We start from the raw sequence: 26,753 nt of genomic DNA, 5'->3' as shown, positions 1-26,753 counted from the left end.
TTGGCACCTTTGAGCTTGAATTTGTTCTTGATCCATCACAAGTTCTCCCTTTCCATGACATGGTGGTCCTTGCCTTGTTTTTAAGCTGAGTAACATCATATATGATTTCAGATTTTTTCTGTCAAGAAAAGATACATGATTTAGATTCAGATTAATCACACCATAAACTTAGAAGTAAACATGTTAAATCGGCAAGATTAATCATACCTTTGCTGGAACCTTGAAATGAGGGTTAACAGACATAGAAGTAGCAGCATTAGCACTTGTAACAAACATAGAAGTAGAAGTAGAAGAAATATCAGTAGCAGACTTAAACTTGTAACTAGGCTTAACGGTAGCAACATGTTTATGAGAAGCTTTATGAGCAGGTTTAGCAGCGGGCTTATTAACAACTACAGGCCTAGTAACAGCTGCACCCTTAGTAGCAACAGGCTTAACATGCTTGTATTTAGAAGACACAACTTTAGCAGACCCCTTAGTAGCAGCCACAACTCTACCAGACACGTTTTTAGCAACAGGTGCCTTACCGGAAGGTGCAGTTTCATTTTGTGCATCTTGTGCATTTTCATTTTGTGCATCTTGTGCAATTTCATTATGTGCATCCTGCACATCTTGGACATTCTCAGAAGGTGCATTTCGTGCATCTGGCACAGACCTTGGTGGTTTCCTCTGTTGAATAACAAATCATTAGGTAAATAAATTACATAGTCTAATATAAACTTAAATCTAACAAAATATTGTAAACAAATTATACCTTCCGCTTTTGTGCAATTGGGTTAACCTGAGTACTTTTGCATGATCTGTGATTATGTCCAGCCTCACCACACTTGGTGCATCTGTATCTAGTACACTGCCTCTTATATTTACCAGCTGTCTCTTCATCAGCTTCCCTTCTTCTCAATTTTTTTGGTCTTCCTGGACCCCTCTAATAAGTTGGTGGCAACATTTCTTCCACATCAACAACTGGCCACATGTCTTCTCCATTAATGGCACTTACACTATAGCTATAACATTTTTCATAAGTTGCTCTTGAATAACAGACATCCACATAATCCTCGGGTTTTTGAGACCTTTTACCCATTGCAGCAATTGCATGCCTACAGGGAATACCCACTAATTGCCAAAAGTTACAAGTACATGTTCTCTTTCCAATATCAACTATGTACTTAAAACCTTCATAAAGCTTACTAACTTCAAACTCATCATCCATCCTCCAAATAGGAATCCAACTTCCACTATTTTCAATCTCAACATCTAATCTTTTCTTAGGCATTGGCATTACCTTTTGTTGCCATGAAGTTAGTTTATACCTAATAGTTGCAATCCTATTCATCAAATATGTCCTAATAAACTCACACATGGTAATTGGAGGCTTATCTCTTGCACACAATATTGTTGAGTTAAAAGCTTCAGAGAGGTTGTTCATTAAAACATCACACTTAGAATAGAAAGAGAAGGCATGCTTACACCAAAGCTTGGTAGGCACAAGCATAAGCCACTCCCATGCTGGTACATCAATTGCCTTCAACTGTTGCATCTTTTTTTCCCAAGCTTGGTAATAAGTTGCCTTGGATGCCCCCATCATCAAGTCTCTAATTGCTGACCCTCCTCCAAATTTTTTCTTAAAATTTGCATACAAGTGCCTGAGACAAAGTCTATGTTCAACAACCTCAAACATCTCATCAAAGACAGACATAAGTCCCTGACAAAAAAACATATAAACAAATTAGTAAATGTTAATTAATCTTATTAGATAAACAAATTGATTGATGTAGAATTAATATATTTACTTTTTGTTGATCAGATATAAATACCCATCTCTTCTCAATTCCAATATCCTCCAGTAAAAGAGTTAAAAACCACCTCCATGATTCAGTATTCTCAACTTCAACAATTCCAAAAGCAAGAGGATAATATTGGTCATTAGCATCTCTTCCCACAGCTATCAGAAGTTGCCCGCCATATTGTGTTTTCAAATGACATCCATCTACACCTATGAAGGGTCTACAACCATTCAAGAACCCTTGTTTACAACCTTCAAAGCAAAAATAAAAAGATCCAAATCTGGGTTGGAGGGTTGGTATAGATCTAACAACATTAATTTTCACTGAGTTAGCATCAGAGGCCCTCTTAATTTCAGCTGCATATCTCCATAAGTTTAAATATTGTTTTGCTGAATCTCCATCAATGATGTTTCTTGCTTGCACCTTTGCCTTCCAACCCCTCCAAAAGGTGATACCAACACCATGATTCGTCCTCATATCTGTTATGATGTCTGTGACTCTCATACTCTCAGTGCACATCATTTTAGGTACAATAGCTTTTGTAACCCACTTGGATGTAGCAGATCTATTTTCACATGTCCTTGCACATGTGTGGTCCCCACCCAATGTTTTAATCCTATAGGTGTGCTGCTCACCCACTTGGCTACATAAAGCCATCCACTCACAGTTTGTGTTTGACTTACAAACCACCCTACATCTTTTCTTGTCGTTTTTCAAAAACTTACACTCATACCCATTGATAACTGTCCACTCTCTTATAGCATCTTTGAACTCCTCTAAAGAACTGAACTCCATGCCTATCTTGAACTTAAATTTTTTATGCATATGTTCCATTCTAAACCTCTCATACTCTGGAGCTTTTTCAATGTCAGAATCATCAGGGTCACTACTACCCAACTCATCACTTACATAATCAGCCACAATCTGAACATCATCTAACAACAACATTGCACCATCAGCCCTGGTTCTTGCATCATTTTTGGTTGGACTCTTCTTTTTGTTTGGGGCCTTCTTTTTGGATGGGCTCTTCTTTTTGGTTGGGCTTTTACATGCTCTCTTTTTCACTCTATACCCATTACCTTCAATTATCACTCTATTTGTACCATTCATAGGTGGGGAAAACTTAAAGTTAAAACCATCATCCTTTCCTAGCCCTCTTTCTTCTTCACTATCATCTAAAGTTATACCCCTAACATCATCATCACTACTTGACCCTCCATTAACAGATTCCATTCCATCCTCTTCCCACTCAACAACCTTTTCCTTCCCCTTCCACTTCCCATTATCCTTAGCCAGGTCCTCTGCAACAACTATTTTATTACCTATATCTTTAACCAATTCATCTGCATCAACAAAATTAGGCAGACTAACCAAACCATCCACATCATGCTCAACATATATGTTAACCTTGCATTTTTTTCTAGTTGCATATTCCTTTATATTAGCAGCATCCTCATCCACCCTAACCACTCTAAAACCTACTTCTTCTTCAATCTGCCACCACATCCTAAATTTATCTCTATACTTAAACGCTTTGACTAAGTCTTTCACTAATCCATAAGCTTCAAAATAACACCATTTATCATCTTCAAACTCTACTACTGACTCTTGACCACCATTGTAATAGATAATCCAGTCCTTTACAAAAGAACCCCCATGATGAAACCCTACAGTAATTGCCATACTACCACATGCAAATCACGAAAGAAAAAAAATTCAAATTAGAATCATGGTGGTCCCCACTAAGAAAACGACAAAACACATGTATACACACAACTACTTCAAATTTTAACCATAAATATAGGTTTTTTTTTTTAGTGAACTTACACTTTACAGCTATCTCAACCAATCCCAGCCGTCGATTGTTGCTTAACCCAAAACCCAGGCAAACCTGCAAATCAAAGCCGTTGATTACGAAACCGCAACAGTCCAGGAAACGAAACGAATGGAAAGGAAACGAAATGAACCAAACAGTCAAGACGAATAACAACCATAATAGGATCGAATGAATAGAAGAATAACACTTACACGATTGATTTTGAAGAAGCAGAAAGGATGGCGATTGAGATCGACAGAAGAAAGGGGGAAAATGAGGAACTCTAACGTTTTTCCCCTTTTGTATCTATTTTATTATTATTTTTAAATTAAAAAATAATTATTGTTTTTGAATTATAAAAAATAATATTGTTTTTATTAAAAATGATTTTAAAATGAGTGTCTTGCCACGTGGATGCCAGCTGGACAAGTAAGCACAATCATCATATGACACATATGCACAAAAGTGACAAATCATCACATAATTGGGGACAGGGACCATTTCCAAAAAAAATTAATTTTACAGGGACTAAAAACTATAAAAAAAAATTGCAGGGACTAAAACCAAAACTGGACATATTTGCAGGGACCAATGCCATATTTTAGCCTATAAAAAATTGTTTTACCATAAAATCAAAGTTATCACAAATAATTCGTCATTTAGTGAAGCTAACCACTCGAGTTCAAATATCCAATAATTTATCTGAAGTATGCATTAGTTTATAAATAACACTTATAATTATAGAGATGGAGTAAATCGACAATCAAAATTAGCCTTTTTTTTATGAATAATTATACATGGACACCTTCTTTCCTTATACCATTCATACTCACTCCTTATGTGGCATTTATTTATTTTATTAATTAAAGAAGAAAATCAACACAACAGCTTGTCTGCATCGTTCTAGCCATTTGATTAATCTGACGGTTCAAATAATAAGTATTATTGAATACAATAAAACACACTAAAAAAAATACTGAAAACTCAGGGCTTTCTTTCTCACGTCTGCACACAAATCTTTGATGTTCTACAGACAAATCTTTAAGATTGTTGAACGCTTGAGAGAGTGCCAATTTTTTTTCTTTCAGTTTAATGAATTTTATTTATTCCAACAATTGTGACCTATGTGTTTTCAGTTTCATTCTGATTTTTGTTAATATTATGCGAAATTTGGGTTTGATTTTGTTGTTAATTATGCTACAAAACTTTTTTCAATCTGTTGTGAATGTTTCCAAGTAGAACTTTTGGGATTTATTTGTTACTGGTATGTTATTTAGAATGAGGAGATAAAATGAAAAATTTGAAATCTGGTTGCGAAGAAGCGTGATGCACAAAACCTTTGGGAAGAAAATGAAGAAGCCTTGAAATCTGTTTTTCCTCACACAGCTCATCTCTCTCTGCAATTCTCTCTCACAGAGCTCTCAATCTCACCTTTGTCCTGTGTTGTGTTCATGACCGTCGGCGTTGCATGTGTTCCGGTGGTGAGTTTGATATACCCAACGACGGTGGTGATGGTCAGATCCGAGGATGAGACGAAAGGATACGACGGTTGTGAGATCTAACGGTGAGATCTGACGTTGATATGGTGGACAAAGGTGGTGGGCGGCGGTGTTGACGGTGGTTGGTGAGAGAAAGGAGGAGGTAGGTGGTGGTGAAGAGGAGTGAAGAGAAAAAGGTAAGTGGATGGAAGGAAGAAATAACGTGTTTCAGATAAAAGAGAGAAGGTGAACGCGAATTGACAAAATTACCCTTGATAAAATTAATTAAAAATGCCACATATTGGGATGTAAAAGGGGGTTGGCCAGCTCAGTGTGTATATATATCAGTTCTCTTTTTTTATTGTACTGAAATCAATGCAAACACTGTTACCCAATCAAATGCAGATGTAGGCCTAAACAATATAGTTAGGCTTTATAGTACTATCTAATTAGAGGAACTTTAGCTTGGCTATTTTAATTTTTTAACCCCTTGATTACTGATATATATGTTGATTGTGATATAACAAAATCATACGATTTGGTCCCATGTTCTCTTCCATCTATACGTCCCTGCAGGAAGGTTCCTACATGTTTCCATGCAAATTCATGTGCTAGTTATATAGTAATTTCCTGTACTTTCGAATCTCTTTCATCACATTATCAAAGTTAGCAACTAGTGTCATCTCAATGAGTGCGTCATGCCTATGAGTTTTCTACATGTAATTAATTGGACCCTCAAAAGGCAATAGAGGGGTAAAAATTTCAACTTATATTACTTTGTACAAATAGAAATTTAACGTATGTATATATATGTGAAATTTATATAATTAAGTTACCATAGTTCAATTTTTCCAGCTTGTTGAGGGACCTTAATTTGCACGTAATCCTTTCGGAGTATTGTTGGGGTTGTAAATCTTTGATTGATACATTTGCTAAATTGTTCATGTAAATAAAAAAGGGTCACTTGTCATGTAAATTACCAAGCACCGCAGTTTCATATTTTATAATATAATGTATAAAACAATTTTACTTTCCTTATGAAGCCAAATTAATTATATAAAATAATAGTTAAAATCTAAAGGAGATCATTGTCAGAAAGTATAAAAATATAAAATTATTCTTGTGAATTTACCTATGTCGTATGAATCCTAGCATCATTGACCAAATAGTTACATTTGATTCCATTCTTACAGATTAATGAGTATATTAACTTAGTTAATTATTCATAAGAAACGCAAATTAGGAGATATACATTCAAATACCTATAAGGCCTTAAAATTTTTATGTAGCAAATGTAAGTTATGAGTTCTTTATTGCTTGAAAAGGTAGAGCTTGGAAACTTTACGAGGATCTATAGACAATTCCTTATTGGTTTTGATAAAGATGTGGTATACTACTCATATGTGTGGTTGCTCTTGGCCTAATATGGATGATCCTCGTGCTCATTGAACAATAGTATTAGAGTCGATAGTTAGACAAGGGTTGGACAAACCCCTTGAGTTGAAAGTCTTTTTGACAAGGTGTTGATGACGTGTGTTTCGCTGAGTACCACAACGGCGAGTGTAAGTGTATTTGGATGAAAAAAAACGTCTGCTTAAGAAGAACATAATAGATATATGGAATCGCCCTTGAGGGGGAGATTGTTTGATAGCAAGTGAGTTAGAAGTTCCACATTACTTTAAAAAATGTAGGTTTCACTTTGTAAGTGAGATGATTCATAAGAGGGGCAACACGAGGTGGCTCAAACTCAAGGGATTTTTTTTTGGAGGGCGTGGTTAAAAGTAGTATGTTTGATGGGATTAATCACTTTTTAACTTATAAGTGTTAGTTCTCACATTACAAGTTAACTTTGTAGGGATTGATTTAGGAAAACCTACATTCTATAATTAAGATTAGCAAAATCGTTCGTTTAAAGATTGAATTTCTATCTTGTATTTTTTTTTAAAAAGATTTATGTTACCAAATCATTTTCAAATATGAAAGTATCATATTATTAACGTACTAACATTTTTCATTATATTGTATGGACCTTCCAAAAAAGAGTTCAAAGGTTAAGAAGAAATGTTTAAGTATCGCACTAACCCAAAACACAAATGCTAAGATTTGCCAACATCTTTTGTTTAAAGACTGAAGTGTTTTTTTTTTTTTTAAGGAACAACACAACCAATAAACTTTATTACTTTTGATGCAATTATTTATATTTTTTAATAATATCCTTAATCATTTATCATATCATCAATGTATTTCTATTTGTAATAAAAAGACATCTAATATAAACATGGTTCAAAGGGGGACCTTACTATTTTAAGTAAATTGTAATAAAAAATTTCCTTATTATTTACTATTATAAAATTAATTTTTTACTAAAAATAGTAAGGTCCATCCTTTGACCTTTTTGAGAGGTCAATATTAGACAAACCCCTACACAATAATTAACTAAGTCTAACGTTGACAAATAAAAATACTTAATGTTACGTTGAACTAAAAAAGAACTAAGGGAGTTTTTTTAAAGATTTCTTATCACTGGCCAAATATTTTCAAGGTCATCGAATATGGTCCTCTCAAAATTAGTCTAAAGAAAGTTTTTTTTTTTTGACAAATAGTCTAAAGAATGATCTTTACTGTTTTTATTAAAAATTAAATTTTATTTATAATTATAAAAAATATATAGAAAGAAAAGAGAAAAAGAAGATTAATATCTTATTCACCTTTGGATCTGGTTTATACTAAACAACCCTTATTTTTAAATATGAAAGTGTCATACCGTTGAAAGTTGGGGCATAACTGATCATGCTTACAAAACTGAATTGTAAATAGAGGATTGTCTTCTTTATATAAACTATTATCAAAAGTCTTATATATCCGATGTGGGACTTTGGTTTTTTCCAATACATAGTACCAATTATACTAATATTTTCCCTTTCAAAAAAAAAGAAGTTATACTAATATTTTCCGGTTGGTAAAAAAATCAGGGTTTGTCTAGTATATACAAATTCTTATATTATTTAACAAATTTTAATAAAATGTTAAATCTCTTCATTTTTGACAGTGAAAATCTTCACGGTGCCAATGTATCAAGTATCAACATTTATTTCAGTAGGTTTGAATTGACAGTTTATTCATAATCATTAAAATAGATTAATAAAATACACGACCGTTATGAAATTGTAGTGAGAAATCCAAAATACATGAAACAAACCCACTCCACCTGCTTTCAGAATCAAGCTCCCAGGCAACCAGGTTAGTTTTTTTTGATAAATAATACAGACTGTGGTCTGCATATTAACATAAAGAAGCGGTCAATTATTTTGGCTAAAAAACATTTTTGTTTACTCCATATATATGAAGAAGTTAGGCACTTTATAAAGACAAACAGAAAGATGACAGATACTTTTTATTTTATTTTTATAACATTTATATGCTATCTAAACTTTTTTAATTCTACTTCAATATTTGTATATTGTATGCTATTATATATGATATAAATTTAAATTTAATATTGAAAAAGAATTTATATTTAAATTTAATATATTTCTAGCACAAGACGTGCTAAAATGACTAAAAAAAAGATACAATCAATCAAGAAAAATATATGAGAAATACTTCAACCATAAGAAGAAAATAAAAACTTAAATAAAGACCCTAAATTCAACTTATCTCCAATGAGGACATTCTAGCGGATTGATACACCACTCTTAGAATAAACAAGAAACACCCTTATATCCCTAGTTAATTAAGAATCACTAAATATTGAACCTTGATATAATATTTGTATGAAAATGTTTGTTAGAAACCTCAAAAGTGTATACATCTCGAGAGATAGAGATAATAGAGAGTAATGTGATAGATTCGATAAGTTGATGATTGATATAAAGAGAGATAGAGAGAAAATAAAGTGTTGAATGAGTGTAGGAAAATTTAGAATATACAAATATCATTGTTGATATTTGTAAAAGGCCATTTTATCATGAATTTCATTTGGAGAGATACGATCATTGTCCAAGAGGTGTCGGTTTGTTAGCGAGAATTTGCTTAGTAACATCAAAGATCAAAGTTCAAATCTCATATGAATGAAATGATTATTAATGACACATTATTAATATTTAATTTTTTTATTTTTAAAAAAGAAGATACAATCAATCCTAAGGATGGGGATCAATTATATTCCATTCTTCCTCTTCCTTCCCCTTTCTATATAATCTTGATAGAATAAAATAACTATCAATACATTGACATCGCTAGTACGGGTTAAAGAGAAGTACTAGCTACAAAGAATGGTTTGCAAATTAAAGTTATTTTAGCTAGCTAGATGAAAAGCACAAGAGTCCAAATGAGAGACAAATAAATCACATTTAATATAAAAAATTAATCATCAAGATAATAAAATATTAACCCCACAAAAATAAAAAATTAAAAAACTCAATATGTCTTGCTATAGAGATGAATCCAAAGCCGGCTAACAGAATAAATCTGTAAGCAAACTTCTAAGACTTTTCCACTTTACACCACACATTCACTTGACCATACATCTTTAGGTAATGCCTATGCCCTTCATTTGTCTCTTCCTCAAACCTTCTCCACTTTCTTCTTTCTATATTACTCTTCCCTCTCATACTACTTTCTTTTATCTTCTCATAGAATTAAATTTCAACAAAAACAACCTAGGTTTTGATAACTAATTCACCATGGAATTCAGCTACCTTCAAGATGATTCAAAGAGCTCGAGCGATGAAAACATCGATCGATCATCTGACCAAAACAACGATGATGATCATGATCATCACATGGGAATTGGTAGATCCTATGAGTGTGTGTTTTGCAAAAGAGGTTTCACAACTGCTCAAGCTTTAGGTGGACACATGAACATTCATAGAAAAGATAGAGCAAATAACAACAAAAGTGCCACTAAAACCAATTTTGCTCCTCCTAGTTCAAGCAAATTAGTAGTTGATCATGATAACTATGGAGATCTTGGATTTTATTCAACAATTAATCCAAGTCATCTTGCAAGAGGGGGTTATTATTCTTCAATTTCATCCACAACAACTACTCCTGAGGTAGATTCTCTTAATTATCATCAAATATATTTTCCTTCACATGTTCAATATAGTGAGATGTTGTGTGTTGAAAATCAAAGGATGTTTGGACAAGATTGGAGGGGTTTGAGCTTGTATACAAATCCATTAAATAAAGACAAGATAGAAAACAACAATGAAGTGGGTGAATTGGATTTGGAGCTTAGACTTGGTCATTATCCATAGCAAGAATTAATATATATTGCACTTATTTCTCTACCTTTGTGTATATATATATAATTGCATGTTTTATGTATTATTTCTGATGGCATGCAATTGTATATATTGAGAAGTAATTAAGATTTCTATGCTGTGGGAGCTTTTTCAACTAAGGAGGGTTATATGTATACACCCTGCCCCTTATATACTACTAGCTAGGGTTTTATATTATTATAACCCAGAAGTTTTTACATATTTCAATGTTTCTTTTGCTACTACTCTCATGTTTAATTTTTGTATGCATCTTTTGCTTGTTTCAATGAAAATTAGGTTATTTATGTATATGCAAGTGATTTTTATTCTATTTTGTAAGAAATTATCTAATTAAATATATTAATTTAAAAACCTTTAACTAATCTAAGGATACAATAGTGAACAATATAGAGGAGTGGTTTCTCACTAACTGTAAAAACTGTATAGCTATATGAACAAGTAGGATATATTGTGAAGCAAACTTTTCAAATATAGAATGGTGGCCTTATGGATTGTCTAAGGGCATAGTTTTGGGGTAGTTAATTTCTCTTATGTGTAACCTTATTGCTGCTTCAAAATAAAATGTGTTGAGTACAATTGTATACTGTTTTGTGTTTTGGAGAAGGGTTAAGATTGTGTCTTGTAGATGGTTTTTGGTTAGAGCTAAGGTATTGGTCGTTGCCAGTATTGTGAATGATATATGTATATATATGCTTTGTATTATTAGAAGAAAAACACAGTTGTGTGTGATTTTTTTTTTAAGGAATGATGCTTATAGCTTCTCATTAAAAATAAGATTGTCAATACAAAGGGCTACTTGATAATAAATGGTGGGACTGGATACTAATGTGGTCTCTTGTGCTAAAACATGAGAGACTTCGTTTGCTTGTCTCCGAATAAACTTCACCCTAGAGTTTGTGAACTTTGTGGAAAAAAATGCCACGACATGATGTAATTACATTATCGAATTTAGAAACATCATCTTTACGCGCGTAAAAAGCCAACTACGTTGTTCTTGAATCCACTTCAAAGTCAATATTATCCAGTTGCGTGTCACTTAACCACTCTAACGCATCATACAAACCCAAGGCTTCTCCGACATCAACCGCATTTTATATATATATATATATATCTTTTGTATTTATTTTATTAAAATATTTGTCTTGTTTCATTCCTTTGATTTGATGTCAATATATACAATCTTTTGGCCAATCATATTAATTAACTTAACTATAAAAATATAACAAATATCATATAAAATGATTTTGTAAATTTGATTTAGATTAAAAATGGGTTGAATATAAACTTATTTATGTTTAAGACATTCATATACAAGTTAAATGATAAATTTGGTGTTAAAAATAAACTGTATATGCCAAAACTCAAAATCATTTAAACTTCAAGTTAGAATAATATGAGGCAAAAATAATTTTATTCAAGAATAATCACATATCAAAATCAATCATATGCTTTTAAAATAACTTGTTTCTCTACAAAATTAAATTTAAACATGAGTTGGCCTCATACTCTCACCTTAGTTTACTCTCCTTATAGATGAGTTGGAGTACAAACCTAAAATCAATCATATATTTATTGATGTAACCAAAAAAAAAATCATATATTTATTGATTGTAATGGAAAAAAAAATCTTTAGCTTCAAACATTTTTGACCATTTTTATAAGTTTATTTTTATCGATCTGTATTGAATATGAGTTTAACTTCGATTTGTATTGAATACGAGTTTTATATTGTCAAGGTTTTCAAACTATTGATGTATATATGATCAGACACCTTTATTTTTTAAGAGTATGATTCAATCTCATTTAAAATATGTCGGAGCTTTTTTTAAACAAATGTGAATGGAACTACTCACCTAGTATACAAACAAAAGGAACAATATACCCACTCATAGACCCATTTTTAGTTTAGATTTTATATAAAACTATTTCTACAAGGTAACCTAAATATGATCCCCCACCATCGTCACATTAGGAAATGAATTCAAAAAGATCCATTCATTATTTCATTACCAACCTCTATTTTATCGTAACACACATCACAAAGTGTCAAATGAGAATAACTCACATGTTGTATCATAGCCCATTTTGATGTGTATGTGTTTGGACACACACTCTCATCCTTCGAATTAATTAAAGATGTCCATTTCTAGAATTTTATAGATCAGTGAGAGGCTGAGAGATCTTAAAGGGTTTGCTTAAGTAAAAAAAAAAGATAGTACTCATACAAAAATTATTCCTAATCTTGTAAAAAAGTACAAAATAATCATACTCGTTGCGCTAAATGCATTGCTTAGAAACTTTCTTTTCAATGTAAGTACATTTATGTCTTCTTCCCCACCTCCTCAATGTAAGGAATTACTATCTCTGTGCTTCAATATGATTTTGTTCTCAAACTACTAGAATATGTTAATTATTTCTTTAGAAAAAATATCCCAATTTTATTTTTAACGTGGTTTTAACAAGAGTTGACAGAAAAGAAAAACAGTTAATGCAGCTTCAGTACAAGAGCTAGCTAATATATGTCTGTGCTTCTCCTTCACATATTGACCTGTATTGTTAAAACTTAAAAGAACCTGTGTTGATTCATCAAACTTTATGTAGAATATAAATGAAGAATGAGGAATCAAATGAAAAAAGAAATTCAAGAGATTGAATAAAAAAGAAAATATTATTTTTTCTATTTCTACCATTTCATTTTTGTGTGTGACCAAATAATTTAGATTTAAGTTTGTGACCACTTATGTCTTGCTCGGATAAAATAATATTGGTAATCGGGGTGGCCAATAAGGCCATAAATTTTTGTTAGATCTCACTCACTATTAAAAATTATTAGGTCGATCTTAATAGGTAACAACTAACAAATATATCTTATCTTTAAAAATTTGAGCAGATCATGAAGTCTAATTCTTAAATTTGTTTGACTTAAATTTCGTGAAGAAACCATAGGTTTGAATTCTAGAAGAAATACACTTCTAGTCTCCATGCCAGAAGAAAATTAATTATGAAAAAAAAATTGAACTCATTCTATTTTAAATAAGTAATTTTATTACCGTGACCAACCAATAAGAGCACCAGTGGTCTAGTGGTAGAATAGTACCCTGCCACGGTACAGACCCGGGTTCGATTCCCGGCTGGTGCAAATATGTTTCTGTTTTTTTTTTGTTATTTCTTTTAGTATTTTTGTAACAAAGCAACAAAAGGGTTTTCTGCAATGTGAAGCAAAAAAGTTTGAGAGACAAATGGATCCAAAGAATAAGAAACCCACCAATCCAACTAGAAAAAGACGTGAGTGCTTTGGGGGTTAGTATACCAGCTACATAATAAGTACCACTGTACCAATACCAAATGATGTAACCTTCCATTCCATGCCATAAAAATTAATTACTAGAATGGATGCAAATTTGGCAGCTGGCTGGGTGAAGCAACACCTTAGGGGTTTTGGCCTAACACCATGCCACTCTTTGGTTTTGAGTACCAAAAAACAAACAGAAAGAACAAGGAATTGTCCTTAACCTTATGTACAAATTCATTATGACAATGTAACTAAACGTTTGGCTTAGGTAAGGTAAGGAGCATGATTAAGGCTGTCATTGGATTATTATTATTTATTTATTTATTTATGTTGAGTGGAATCAAATAATGTATAAATTAATTGGAAATTGAAGTTATAGAATGCAATTAAGTCCACGTGTGATCTCATTTGGATGTTTAGTGACAAAATAAGAAGAGAAAAATGTTTTTTCAACTTCAAATATTATGATAGGCATGTATAGAGAATGATTATGATTATTATAATCTAGCTTGAACTTGTCTTTGCTTAAGCTGTTATTGTTCCATTTGTTCATTTCCATATCATTGTCTAGATAAAGTCAATAAGCAACTTCGGACAGTTTGCTAAGGTTTCTGTTTTCCTATCTCAAATCTAGTTACCTATTCAACGTCATAGCTTCATGTGTATCTGTAAGATCTCCGTTCATATAGATTATAAGGGTCCGTTTGGTGCGCATGATAGAATAGAGACATGATATGATATGAAATTGGATAGAGACATGATATGATATAGATATGATAACATTTATCCTATCATGTGTTTGATGCGCACATGATAAGCATCAGGATAACAATATTTTATCATATTAAATTACAAAATTACCCATTATAATCAGTAACATTTTTAATAGATTTTCATATTATACATTTTATAACAACATCACAGAATAGATGAAAAAATTAAAATACAAGGCCATAAAAAAACAAAATTAAAAGGAATCTAAAAAGAAAAAAAAAATAAAGAATAGAGATCTAAAAGTAAAAGAAGAGGAAAGTTCAAATCCATAAAAAAAAATAAATAAATAAATAAATAAAAAAGATGAATTTAAAAGAAGAAAAGGAAGACAAATCGATAAAAAAAAAAAAAAAAAAAAAGACGAATTTAACAAATTGAATTTTCAAAATGATTATCGACAACATACTGAAAGATAGAAGGAATAGAAATTGATCATGATAAACAAAAAATTGAAGGAATAGAAACAATAAACAAAAAACTAGAACGAATAGAAATTGATGAATAAAAATAGAAGTCCAAAAAAAAGAAGAAAAATAAAACGGAATCTATAAAAAAAATTGAAATCGATAATAAAATTCGAGAATTTAGAAAGAAAAAAAAATAGGAGGAAGAAGATGATAGGAATGGATGAATGATTATATGAGAGGTGCAAGAAGGATAAGGGTGAAATAAGGGTTTATTTTGTCAAATCGGATAGGTTAATTTTAACCTAACTTAAACTTAGGATAGAAAATACAAAGGAGCGATAGCATATGATAAGTAAAAGGAATAATTTATCCTATCTCATTATTGCACCAAACAGAAGATTAAGATAGGATAGGATATGCTAATCATATCTTGTCTCTCTATCCTGCGCACCAAACAGACCCTAAAATAAGATCAGTTACACTGTTAAAGAGTATTTCTTTTAGAGGTAGGTATCGCATGTTTGGACATATTTTAAAATAGACTTCTAACAACCTGGTTGACCTAGTAATGTTGGTTGGTTGAGTGTGTTTATCTCAAGGTCTCAAGTTCGATTCTCTTAGTGGCAATTTCGATGGGTTAGTCTATATAGAGCTTTGTTCTGGCTTAAATGGGGTCCCGCGAGTGGACGGTGGGATTAAATCATTCGGATTAGTCGGTCTTTCAGGTGCACAGGGGCGCAGCCCTTCATTGACAAGGGGTAGCCTTGGCTACCCCAAAAAATATATTAATCTTTAATAAGTTGGTGTAAATTAATATTCGAGTACCCCAAATAATAAACATTGAGCATCCCCAAACAAATTCAGTTGCCGAAAATTAACATAAACAAATTAAATGGACATTGAGTTTCTTGCAAATAACCTATTTGTTTTACATTGAAAAAGACATTATTAATCTATTTAGTAAACGGTCAATTATGGATAAAATTGGTTTCTTGAAATGCATTTTACACAACTTTTTTAAATAGCTATTGTCAATTTTTATCCTTTGTTGATGTTTTAATTTACATTTCATATAAGTAAAAATTATTGTCATTTTTTTTTCATGTATTGATTAATTTTCGAATTAAATTTGTTTTTAGTCTTTAGAACACTTGCGATTTTTGAGTTGTGTTTATAAGATTTTGTTTGATTTTTGTCCTTAATTTTTTGTTAGAAATTAAATACAAGACTAAAAACACTTTTTTAGTAAATTTTTTAAAAATTGAGACAAAAATTGAATAAATTTTTTGTAAGGACTAAACCTAAAAAATTATAATCTATGGGACTAAAATTATTTTTATCCTTAAATTTAATATATTTGTTTTAAAAATATTTTATTCTTCCTTTATATTTGGCCCCTGCATAAAAAAAAATTTAGCTTCGCCGCTGCAGCTGCATAAAATACCAAATAGACTACTAACAAAGAATAACCTTATGAAGAGATGGGTGTAAAAGGATGGAGATAAGTTGGTTGTGATATATTTCTCTAACATTTGGACAGTATGGAAAGTCAGAAATACTATTGATATTTTCTCATAAAGGTTATGATTGGGATAAGGTTGCGGAGGAGACCAAAAATTCTATCTTAGGAGATGCTTAAAACCAAATCAAGAGGCTACAGTTATGCAAAAAATAAGTGGATTCTGAATCCTTTGAGTTGTTTGGGTACATCAGGCGAGGAGTAGTATATGCTTGGAGAGGTGTTTAAATTGTCCCAGTAGTATATGCGAGTGATGAGGTTCCCCACGGCTTCTAGGCCAGTTCTATTTGCTTTTGTTGTGTTTTTCACGTGTGAATGCGTAACAGGTTTTGATTGCAGGGCTGAATGTGGCAGCATATGTGTGCGCGCAACTTACTTTCAAAGACTTGATGGTTTACAAGATTCTACAATTCATATCGCATTTCACTACGTTTGTCTTCGATGCAATAGCCTAGATATCCGTTGTTGAGTGTCCTATATCATGTGTCAAAACACAACCAACACGAAAACCATCTCCAGTCATGCATTATGAGGAACATTGTATTTTTATTTTCTTTTCACATCCGAAGTATCCCTTATGCAAATAATGAAACAAAATCTTAAACTGATCAACATGGAGGTTGTCCATTGTTTGATTTCGAAAATATTAAAAACCAACTTCATCACAATACTAGTGTCTTGTTTTGACCTTTAATCAGCAATGAATCGGGTTAATTTGAGCCATGATTTTCAGAAAGGGAGAAAAAAAAAAATCAAAGCAACGTATAAAGTTCAAGAAACAAGTCATTTACCATTCAGTTGTTTTTGAACGAGAGTTGAGGTTCAAATTTTAAATCTGTTGCATCAATCAAGTTATGATCTTTGAAATTTCAGACCCAAATCCGTACGGTTTGATTTGAGCTACGCTGTCACCAAGGGTTCTTATCATTCATTGACTAAATGAGTATTGACACAATCAAAAAAGTACAGGTGAAAGCTTCCCAAACTAAAGGATGAAGCATATATAAAAGGAATGAAAAAATATATTAAAAAGTAAAAATCTTTATACAAACATAACGGAACATCTTACAAGTACTGACATTTAATTACAGTAACAGAGCAAGTAGCCTTCTTTCAGATTCAACATCAAGCTGATTGAATGAAAGACCAATTACCTAGTTAGATAGTAAATGATAAGAAAAATCACAACAAAGGATGCTACCAGCGAGAACATTCTTCGGCTGGATTTTGTCTCAAATACCTGAAACATCATCATACAGAAAATTAAATATTTGAACTTGAGAGGAAAAGGACACCACTCCACCCCATCAATGTGTTGTCATTCTCCCAAACAACAAAGGAAAGCAAAAATCAACAAGTACATAAGCTAAGAAAAACTAAATGGCATTGATCCTTAAGAGGGCATATATATAAGGACTACAGAAAGTAGAACTATCCAATGTTGTTGATGGCGGAGGGTTCCATAATATGGCAGAAGACCAAAAATCCGTCATATATTGTGGCTTATGACGGAGCCAAGGTAGACATCCCTTCACAAATTGCCTATGGGGCGGTTGTCAAAAATCTGACACGCCATTATGACATGGAGCGCCATGGACGCCATTTAACAACACTGGAACAATCAAGTACATACCATTTTGAATTTGTCCATAGTTCCTGAGAGGACTCCCCTTGAAGAATCCATATCATTGCCCTACATAAATACCAACAGACAGTTAAAGCCGAAAACAAAAAAGCAGAGCTATTGTGAAATACCTTTGATAATTGCAATATATTACACACCATATGATCCAGCATGCGGTTATGATTATCCACCTCCTCATGTATATCACCTGACAGCTGTTGCAAACAGACCCATTAAAACTGTTTCTAGCTGATACAGGGGAAAATTTTAGACCATCACAAAATTGCAGAGTTTAAATACATGATACATCTTCATGAAATTGAATACAATTGCAAACATTCAAGGTCTTTAAATAGTCTACAGAAAGAAGGGTTTCGGGAACCAAATAAATATCATACTTACAGTAGTCAACAAAGTAAAACTACAGCAACAATACTAGAGAATAAGATCATTAATAATTATGATAAACAGGGAAGATGTGATGCAAACATGGAGGAGTTCTGATAGAACCAAGGAATTTAAGTAAGCAAAGTGTATTATTGAATGTAAACGTGTGAGCTCAAAGCTATACAATGGTGGAAAATCTGAAAAACAGTAGGTAAGCCAGAGTTCAATGAACTTCTAGTCCAGACCAGAGCTCCTAAATCAGAGAGTAACTCTCCTAACAGACTTTGCAACAATATTTCTAAATGCATTCCTCACTCCCTGCGCCTCTCTTTTATTTCCTTTGCTTCTACAATAATGTAGAAATGGTGTTTTGTGTGAATAGGGCCCAATGATTCGGTCATCAAATGTATTGGACCTTGGTGTCCTATCAGGTTCACATGAAGATGGACAGGGTATAATTTTTCAAAGTTTAAATGCATAAACGACACAATTCCAGGAGTAAGTTGTTCTTTACTTCCCAACAGAAACAATATCATATTAACATGACCTTGAAGAAAAATTTGAAGAAAAAAAAAATAACTGATGACTATCAATAGTTGAAACAAAATGAATGAATAATTACAACGCATATCAGGTATTTTTATACAAGATAGCTAGGTGGGATTCTATGGCATGTTACAAGTAACAGTAAACTACTAAACTTACTCTTTTCAGCAGATTAACTCTATCTTGCAATCCATCCATTGCTTGTTCATTATCATGCTCATCAATTTCATGGGAAGAACCTGAGGAATACATTGATGATGCTCTGATTCCACCCTCCTCAATGCCATCAAAAAGAGCAACTCTGTTGTTTCGGGTGTCTCTGAAATAGGAAATAATAATTCATATAAAGAAATTAGTAAAATCCAATATGGTCAGGTAATAAACACGAGCAAAATAATAACCACTTCTCAACATTTGAACAGCTTTATACTGATCAGAGTCACGATGCATCTCCATAATTGCATAAAATATCAAGATAAATTAATCAGATTGAAATATGTCTATCTCAACATTTCTAATAGAGTAATATCTTAGGCAAAAGATAAATACATTAAACATTTCTTAACAATTAACTTTTACACAGATATCAAATAAACCTTATTGACATGAATAGACAAGGAAAAACTGAAGGACTGAATTAACACGAATAAAACACTGTATGGCACAGATGATGATTTAATGACACATACAAGGAAGTATTCATCTCAGTATATAACACCTTGCATCAGATTTTTTACAAGTTTGTTACAAGAATCTACATGCATGTATGAGGATAGTTTAGTTTACTTGCTCACATATTTAATCTAATTCTTTCTATTACCTACTATCGATTATTATTACATTACTAATGAACACTCGCAAGCACCTCCCCCTTTGTTGAATCCTTCTCCTCTTCTCTATTCATTTCCGTTGGCTCTGACGACAATTGGGAAGGGGTAAAGTTGTAATCTGTACAATAGTATTTAAATACAAGATCTATCTTCTAAACCCTAATTTTCCATCAGTGATACAAAGGAAGTGAAGGTGCTCTGTAGCCGGAGCCGGAGACGTAGGCAGAATAGACCGAACTTTGTTACCAAACGTGTACATTCTTTGTTTGAGTTTATCGTTTATTCAATCTTCCAAACCTATTGTTGCTCTAACAATTTCTTTCATCTTAACAATCATATGATCAAAATTATTCTTATACTTTGAAAGATGCCACGGATCATTAACAAGTGGTTGTATCGATCAATACGCTCACTGAAACTCTACATATCCCCAATTCACCTCCTTTAACACTTAAGACACAAAAATATGAATCCAACATAAAAGCAAAACCTCAAACAGTAATTCACCAATGAATCACACATCAAAATCAGCAAGAAATAGAAATTACAAAACCTTCTACTACACAGTATCAACGGATCTGAAGTAAATCATATAATAAACAACAATTTCTACTATATTTGAATTGAATAACAACCGATGCGAACCCGAATTTTCAGAATTTGAAATAACAGATTAATTAATCTTGGAACTAACCTTCTAGAATTCATCATATCTCACCACCACCAGATCACGGATTCTGCAACTGTTTACTCGATCGTGATTCCTAATCAAATACAAAAATTAATTAATGAATGAATAGAAAATAGTAAGAAAATGAATCGAGATTAGTAGATCTGAAGAAATGAAACTGAAGAAGATTCGAGAAGGTACGCGAACGAACCTGTTGTTCTGTATGTAAGTAAATGTTCTTTGGAAGAAATATAGAAAGAGGTTTGTTTGTTTATATAAGATGCGAGCTGGCACCAGTTTTACACTACACTTACGGTTATTGCTGGTTAGTGTTTATCTATAAAGCACATACACTCTTTAAATTAGATGTATCCAGATATCCGACACGTGTCGTATTTGACGTCAATACGATACCGACACTTATTATTACACGAAACTATGTAATTTTAACAAATTTTTAATGATGTCGGCAGGCATATTAATGTCTGTGTTGCGTCCGTATCCGATGTTAATAAAGAGGTAGGCCCCACTTAGTATCGATTTATCTGTTTTCTCTCTCCTTTTCTTTTTCTTCGGTTTTAAGCCAAAATACATACATGGTAAACGAGTGTTGTTGCTTCTCATTTTGGATTTTCAATAGACTGCATTTCACCAAGGAAAATTGTGAAATAATTAACTTTTTCAAGGGTTTAGCACGTAGTAAGTGCAAATTCTCACTTTTGTATATGTAACTCTTTAACCTTTCTATCACACTTTGGGACATTTGGATGAGCATCCACGTTTTTTTAAAATGATAAATAAATTCATTCATATTTTTCTTGAACTAGAAGAAACTAAATAATTTGATGACCAACTCATCAAGTGACATTAGATCAATAAAAATTGTCCAAGGCTAATCCAACATAGGAGTGGATCACTACAAGATAATCAATCCACCGCCGCGAGTAATCAAGGAAGCAAAAATGGAAAACTCCACGACGACAATGGTAAAACTTTTTTATTAGAGGAGGGCAATGGTAAAACTTATCAACTGGTAAATGCAACTTATGTAAATAAATAAATAACTTCAGTTATATATGATTTTGGCGGTGGTCGAGGTTCGAACCTCGATCTTGTATACATTATGTATTATCTCTATCAATTAAATTAACCTCACGAGCACACTTGTATATGTCATCATGCATTATTTTCTATCTTTTTTTTGTGTAACGAAAAATTGTAGGATATTTAACATGTTTGGATTTGAGTTCAAACACACACTTCACAACACTTATTGCATGTGAGTTTTGACGCTAGACTCTTTTAAAGAAAAACTTCCATAAAATTGTTCTTTTAAGTGCAAATTCTCACTTTTGTATATGTAACTCTTTGACCTTTCTATCACACTTTTGGGAATTTGGATAAGTATCTAGTTTTTAAAAATGATAAATAAATTAATCAATATTTCTTGAACTTGAAGAAACTTAATTCATTTGACCGACTCAAATTAGATGAATAAAAAGTGTTCTGAATTGGACCAAGGTCAATCCAACTTAAGAGCGGATAGCTACAAGGTTATCACTCCACCGCCACAAATTATCAAGGAAGAAAAATTCGTCATCTTCCATCACTTGACCGCATGTGACAATGGTAAAACTTAGCATCTAAAAAGACAATATGTTAAATGCAACTTATGTAAGTTAGTGTAGGTAATTTTCATGCGATTAGCTTCGCACATATATGACATTGTCAAAAAAAAAAAAAACTTTACATCTTTGCGATCATGCATTTATTTTCCATATTTTCTTTTTATTCGTAGGAATTTGGGTTCAAACCCGCACTATCACACTTCACAATACTTAGACGCTAGACTCTTTCAAAGAAAAACTTCCATAAAATTGTTCACTTTTTCTAAAATTGGCTTTTTTTTTTTTTTTTCATTGTTTATAGGATTAGATCATGTTTCTTCTGACCATGTTAACTTGCAGATCCTCCCATTCACATAGCAAATAAATAGCATGTGAATGGTTTGTGTCACGCAATCTTGTTACCCCATGGTGAAAAACGTGTTTTAGATACTCACTCAACCTAACCTTTTTAAGTTTCCTAGTTATTCAGGTCTTGTCTTTTACTATAACAACGTTGGTCTTTCACGTTTATTTGAGTGAATTAATTACAAGAAATTCAGCACTGCTAAAAAATGGTGGCACACACCATGAACGACTTTCTTTAATTGTAATGTCATAGAACCAAATTGCTAATTCCAAAATATAAAGATCTTTGATGAAAAGCATTGATGGCATAATCAAATTTTATTTGAGCCAGCTTGGTTTTGAACCGAATGCCACACCCAATCCCATATCCAGATCCTGGTTTACCATGCCTATGTCCTGGATTTCCTGCAATTCTCATTAGATTGAAAATTTTAAACCAAAGTACTATGATATCACTATACATACTTAAGCAAATTCTGGAATTAAGAGTTAAATAAATGATTTTATATGGAGGATATAAGGTTGGCTTGGTGGGTAGTTCCGTGCTATGTAGCATTGAGACAAACACGGACCTCGACAATGACACAAACACTTTGAAATTAGTAAAAATTTGAAGAAAAAAAATTATTAATCGAACGTAATTGTATTTGCCAGTGTCGTGTCGGGGTTGGTACAAATAAATTTATTGACAAAAATAACATTAGCGGTTTCAAAATAAAGTTATTTTAAATTTATTCAAATTGATCACTGAATGAAACTTACCAGGAACCCTATGACTACTATTCAAGTCAGATCCACAGTCAAGGAAAAAAACACCTTCTAGTTTCTTGTTCTGCAAGAATTGAGTAAAGAACATGGTCAGCATGGCATCAATGATTGGTAGGATTGATAATGTTAGAAATGACTCACATACATATGTTTCATTATTTTTATCAGTATCATGCCAAATAAGGAATAATGAGCATTATTATATATACCAATGGGATTGCCAATTCAGTTTTAGATGCCAAATATGACTGTCCAGAACCAACTGCACCTTCACCATAGCCTCTAACACTGTTGGGACCACCAATTGCAAAAGCTTGATGTGGAGCGATAGATCCTACAATTGAACCACCACTCAACCTGCCAGATAAAATTTGAAAAATGGTGTAGATTTGTATTAAATCACTAAACCGGCCAGTCCGATCCGGTTTGTAGATTTCATAACTACAATGATAAAATCCTTGAAGAACTCACCAGGAAGATAAAACGGTTGGTCCAAGTTTGACTCCTTTTGAAGCAAAAAATTTAAATCTATTGAAGGTTAGCAAATTTGGTTGGAGTGGAATCCCTTGTTCCATTTGTAAACTGAACTGAAAATAGAATATAAGTTATACATATAAGTAAATAAGTAATGGTTACAAGTTTGCATGTATCAAAAATCAATGAAGATAACTTACGTGAGTGAAACTGTGATCATTTACATCTTCAAATTGAGTTTTTTGATTAATCACTATCATGTTGTCGTATGGTTCTCCACTACATGAGATTTAAAAATACATTAAGTCCAAATTAATTATTCAAACAGGTTGCTTCAACATGTTAGTCCTGAATCAAATAAATTTCATCAAACCTGCAAGTTAATGGAAAACCATCTAGATCTCTGCTTATAGAGCGGCCGCTGTCATTGCTAAATCGATTGTGCTGCACAATTGATCGAACCAATTAATTATCTCTACCTCAAGAATTATACTTCATCTGTCCTATAATAGTAGTCCATTTAGCAGATAAATAAATAATATCATTTCATTATGTATGTTGTGTTGAGTATATATAGTTCATATAGACACAAAAGAGGAGCAAGGAGCGAGGAAGATGAGCGAGAATAGTGACCTTCACTCTTGCTTCTGCGTTTGTCTCAAAGGTGCATTAGGCCCAATTGTTATTTGTGTGTGAGGAGCGTAGCGACCTATGCTCCTGCTTTTTTTCTTTAAATATTTTTTCCGTAAGTTTGTTGATAAAAAATCGTTTAAAAAATTAATGAAATCGATTTCGTTTATTTTTAAGTCAACTGATTTCATCTTTGTTGTGTTGGGACAATATTAATGTTAAAAAAGATTTTATTAACTTAAATTTGAAAATAGTATAATACAAGTCTTTTTATTTCACTCGAAAAGTATGTGGCATTTTTATCAAGTAAGATTTCAAAAAATATTGGAGGTTTAAGGCGATTGCCTTTGTTGCCTTACCCTTGGACCGACCTTGCTGCTTTGTAGCTGCAGACGTAGGCATACTTGGTCAAATTACGTAAACAAACGATCGTGTTCATTGTCTTGCAATTAATCGTTTCAAATTTTCTTCTATTAGTAGTGTTTGTTCTAACAAGATGAAGTATTAATTTTGTTTCTTCAACCAACCTTAAAGTATACACCGGTTGAAGTACTCCAATTAGAAGTTGAAGGCTCATTAAAATCCAATCCAATTGACAATTTTGACAACCTCAAACCTTGGCTTACAGATTGGGAAAAATTGTTCATGGGAACTCCATGGATTCCAACTTCAGGAGAAATTAAATGCTGTGAAGGAAAAACATAAATGACATGAGTTCCTTAATATGTTTCTTGCTTTATAATAATTTAATGAAAAATGCTAACCAATGCCCTTGGGGCATTGGTTAAGCATCCAGAACAAGTAAGTTTACATGAAAAAGTTGTGTAATTATTGTTTGATAAAAAATAACATGTTATATTTCCAAGACAAAAAATGTATTTGAAGATTCCTTAACCATCGCCCTAGGGCACTGGTTAGCGAGACCCTAATTTAATTAATTTACAAAAATCAAATTTGATCCAATATGTATCACTTAACCTGAATAGTTAGAGAGTGCTGACCAAGACATATAGGTTTAGGATACCTATAACCAATCAAGATATTTGAATCATATAGTCCCTTGTGCCACGATATATCAAGCATGTCACTGTTATGAAATAATTCACGTTGCTTCACACAAAGGCTGCAATGAACAAAAATGAAATATTGGTTATGCAAAATCCTTTTTCTTTGGTACAAAACAAGAAATCCAATTTAATGACATTGAAAATAAAATAAAATTGTCTACCTGCCACTAGCTAGAGAAAAAGGATTAATACTGGATATCCTGTTGGAGTTTATGAGAAACATTAATATATAAGTATCAGATAATAACTAATTAATTTGACCAAAACATTCTTTGTTTAGTTTTTCGAAGCATAAAGTTGTACACACCTTAGAGGGGAGGGCACATAAAAATCACATAGCTTTTGAATGAAATTAGCTCCAATGTCAAATTTTGCTGCACGGCACAAAATTCATTGTCATCAAAATTATTCTAGAGTACTAACACAAACACGATACTAACACTTACACGTAAACATGGTTAATAATTTGAAAAAATGATTTAATTGAATGCAATCATATATGTCGTTGTTGTGTCAGTGTTGGATATCGACACTATGAGACGCCAAACACGACTTTTATAAAAAGTGTCGGTGGTACGGTGAAATTGATAGGAGAGAAAAACGAAAAAATAAATAGAATAACATCTTATGAGCAAAATTGAATATTTTTTGGAGGAGGGAAAGTTAAATATGAACATTTGCCAGCAAGGATGGTTTTGCGAGCTCCCATTTCTGAGGGGCACTATTCTACATTCCACAATTGTAACAATGATTGGAAAATGATGAAAGTGCAGAGAAGCATATATAGTATTGGTATTTCGGGGTGGAAATATGTAACATTTGGAAAAGGTGAAATGAACATTCCAAGCTTTCTAGCTTTCACATTCTTTGTTTGAGATATATGATAAGTTTGTCACTTATGCCTCTAAGAACAAAGAAAGGAACCTTTGAACCATTTATTATTAATCTTCGATCTTTCACCAATTAACTGCATCAAGATGATTCTTTTCTTTTTGTTCATGCTCGTACAAATTAAATATCATACCTTTATACAATAAAATACTAATCTACATATACTGACGGTGTAAATTCTTTTACACGTGCATCCAATCAAACCACACCAGATAAATGTTTTTAAAGATATTTTAGAAAGTAAACTAAAAAAGTGGCATCATGATATGATTTGAGTGGATGCATGTGTAAAAAAAATTAGTATAGAAATTAAATCCTAGTTTACATTAAACAAGGGTACATTCAACGGTTATAAGCAAACAAAAATCATGTGCGTTGCCGTGACACGAAGGAAATGTGAAATAAATTAAATCAGCTGAAAGAAGATTTAAGTGCAATATTGATACTTCTTTCTCCCAGCTTTCAAATAAAGTGGGAATAAGAGTTTGTATAAGGGATGATACATGCACTTTCGTTTTGGCAAAAACTGAATGAT

The 26,753-nt window shown here is 32.3% G+C and overlaps 4 protein-coding genes and 1 non-coding gene across 5 annotated transcripts; 2 read left to right on the top strand and 3 right to left on the bottom strand.

Moving 5' to 3' along the window:
- Window positions 1-891: 891 nt before the first annotated feature.
- LOC112420441 (uncharacterized) lies at window positions 892-2,334 on the bottom strand. Its single transcript, XM_024779822.2, has 2 exons — window positions 1,791-2,334; window positions 892-1,702 (listed from the first exon to the last, which is right to left on the bottom strand). The coding sequence occupies exons 1-2, from the start codon at window positions 2,304-2,306 to the stop codon at window positions 926-928; spliced, it is 1,293 nt and encodes a 430-aa protein (XP_024635590.2). The 5' UTR covers window positions 2,307-2,334; the 3' UTR covers window positions 892-925.
- A 7,201-nt stretch (window positions 2,335-9,535) lies between these two features.
- LOC25484307 (zinc finger protein GIS) lies at window positions 9,536-10,654 on the top strand. The gene has a single exon (XM_013613083.3). It carries the CDS (start codon window positions 9,764-9,766, stop codon window positions 10,337-10,339), a length of 576 nt encoding a protein of 191 aa, XP_013468537.1. The 5' UTR covers window positions 9,536-9,763; the 3' UTR covers window positions 10,340-10,654.
- A 2,780-nt stretch (window positions 10,655-13,434) lies between these two features.
- TRNAG-GCC (transfer RNA glycine (anticodon GCC)) lies at window positions 13,435-13,505 on the top strand. Its single transcript has one exon. It is a non-coding gene; the product is annotated as a tRNA-Gly (tRNA).
- Window positions 13,506-17,360: 3,855 nt separating this feature from the next.
- Window positions 17,361-20,755, bottom strand: LOC25484305 (bet1-like SNARE 1-1). Its single transcript, XM_013613082.3, has 6 exons — window positions 20,627-20,755; window positions 20,440-20,509; window positions 19,075-19,234; window positions 18,141-18,197; window positions 17,992-18,051; window positions 17,361-17,598 (listed from the first exon to the last, which is right to left on the bottom strand). The coding sequence occupies exons 2-6, from the start codon at window positions 20,454-20,456 to the stop codon at window positions 17,509-17,511; spliced, it is 384 nt and encodes a 127-aa protein (XP_013468536.1). The 5' UTR covers window positions 20,457-20,509; window positions 20,627-20,755; the 3' UTR covers window positions 17,361-17,508.
- A 1,335-nt stretch (window positions 20,756-22,090) lies between these two features.
- On the bottom strand, window positions 22,091-26,116 carry LOC25484304 (outer envelope protein 39, chloroplastic). Its single transcript, XM_024769838.2, has 11 exons — window positions 26,003-26,116; window positions 25,635-25,701; window positions 25,489-25,527; window positions 25,239-25,383; window positions 24,788-24,946; window positions 24,004-24,074; window positions 23,831-23,909; window positions 23,628-23,743; window positions 23,366-23,513; window positions 23,151-23,220; window positions 22,091-22,793 (listed from the first exon to the last, which is right to left on the bottom strand). Exons 1-11 carry the CDS (start codon window positions 26,034-26,036, stop codon window positions 22,636-22,638), a joined length of 1,086 nt encoding a protein of 361 aa, XP_024625606.1. The 5' UTR covers window positions 26,037-26,116; the 3' UTR covers window positions 22,091-22,635.
- Window positions 26,117-26,753: the final 637 nt, after the last annotated feature.

This window comes from Medicago truncatula, chromosome 1 (genome assembly GCF_003473485.1).
Source record: "Medicago truncatula cultivar Jemalong A17 chromosome 1, MtrunA17r5.0-ANR, whole genome shotgun sequence".
In the NCBI taxonomy this organism is placed as follows: Eukaryota; Viridiplantae; Streptophyta; class Magnoliopsida; order Fabales; family Fabaceae; genus Medicago; species Medicago truncatula.
This window is presented reverse-complemented; position numbering and strand designations above follow the sequence as displayed.